This window comes from Cyprinodon variegatus, unplaced genomic scaffold (genome assembly GCF_000732505.1).
Source record: "Cyprinodon variegatus isolate N-32 unplaced genomic scaffold, C_variegatus-1.0 Scaffold1260, whole genome shotgun sequence".
Classification (NCBI taxonomy): domain Eukaryota; kingdom Metazoa; phylum Chordata; class Actinopteri; order Cyprinodontiformes; family Cyprinodontidae; genus Cyprinodon; species Cyprinodon variegatus.
The window spans coordinates 142,837-144,190 of record NW_015151713.1 but is presented as its reverse complement, the minus strand read 5'-3'; the positions used below and the strand labels follow the sequence as shown (position 1 = coordinate 144,190).

At 49.2% G+C, this 1,354-nt stretch overlaps 1 protein-coding gene across 1 annotated transcript in view; it reads left to right on the top strand.

Annotated features, from left to right (window-relative positions):
• Positions 1 to 199: 199 nt before the first annotated feature.
• The window catches only part of LOC107102472 (brefeldin A-inhibited guanine nucleotide-exchange protein 2-like), a 43,828-nt gene continuing 42,673 nt past the window's right edge, over positions 200 to 1,354 (top strand). The window contains exon 1 of the mRNA XM_015401797.1: positions 200 to 477. Within this exon, the coding sequence (XP_015257283.1) occupies positions 339 to 477 (139 nt within the window). The 5' untranslated portion in view covers positions 200 to 338. The remainder of the gene's footprint in view (positions 478 to 1,354) is intronic.

Sequence of the window (1,354 nt, the reverse complement as noted above, 5' to 3'; positions counted from 1 at the left end):
ATGATGATGATGAAGATAGTTATAAATGTGACTTTTAATGTATTTTCCTTCCCAATGTTAAAAAGTTATAAAATTGTGACAGAAACAGAAGAAAGAAGTCAAATAAGGAGGAGTTTTTATTTTCCAGGAAAAACATGAAGCTAAAGTACCGGATCGGTTCGGGCGGCACACCTAGCTGACCATCCTCGTCACGTGACGTGACGTGTAGCTAGCATGGCGGCGCTACAGCTGAGCTAGCAGCCCTGCTGGACGGACAACCACAACCCGGCTCCTGCTCGCTTCCCCGGCGCCAGGCGGAGCATGGCGGCCTGAGGAGAGCGGAGGTTACCGAGCGAGAGATGCAGGAGCAGCGGCGGTCAGAGAACAGCAGAACCAAGAGCATGTTTCTGTCCAGGGCGCTGGAGAAAATCCTGTCCGACAAGGAGGTGAAGAGGAGCCAGCACAGCCAGCTGCGCACAGCCTGCCAGGTGGCGCTGGGTAGGTCCGGCTCTGGCTTAGCTTGGTCCCGGTTCTGGTTTAGTTTGGTCCCGGTTTTGGCTCAGCCTGGTCCCGGTTTTGGCTCAGCCTGGTCCGGGTTGCGGCTGTTGGGGAATCCGGGCTCCGCTCCCTGATCGGTTCCTCCTCCGATCCAGTTCAGCCCAGAAATGATAGAAAATAGGGCTGATCAAGATGGAGACTCTGGGATCAACGTGTCATTTAAAGCAAACTTTATATAAAGGGTGAATTTTAATTAAATGGTTTAAGGAGCATAAAAACAGCGGAATGCTCCTTTATCCCAGGGCAGGTCGGAAGCTAACTTCAGCTCCGTCCGGTTTGAACGGCCTGAAGAGCCGCGAGCTGCTGGGGGGGGACTGGGGGGAAGAGGCGCGCGAGCTGTGGGTGTTTCTGCTCCCTGTCATCACTGCCAGCTGCCGTCATTGTTTCTATCTAATGATCCCTCTGTTAGCCTGTTAGCCTGTTGGGGCTAATTTAGCCCAACGGACCAATCAGAGCGTTGAACGTAGCTCTGTCACCCAGCCTGGTCCTGATCTCTCTCTCGGATGTTGGAACCTGTTTCCACCTGAGCGGATAATGTTCCCCACCCCACGCCACGCCACGCCAGACAGGCTGCTGAGCCCACGGTGTCTGCTGCTCATCTATTAGCTCCTCCTTCATTCCAGAGCTAAAGTAATAATAATAATGTGCAAAAGAGAAAAAAGAATAAATAGATATCAATAATTGATTCGATTATAATAGAATGATTGACAATTATTGATATTTATTAACTATGTTTCTGTCCTTTGCATATCGATATGATTACATGATTTTAGATCAGTAAAAAAATAATATATATATAAATATTTAGCGTGGAAAG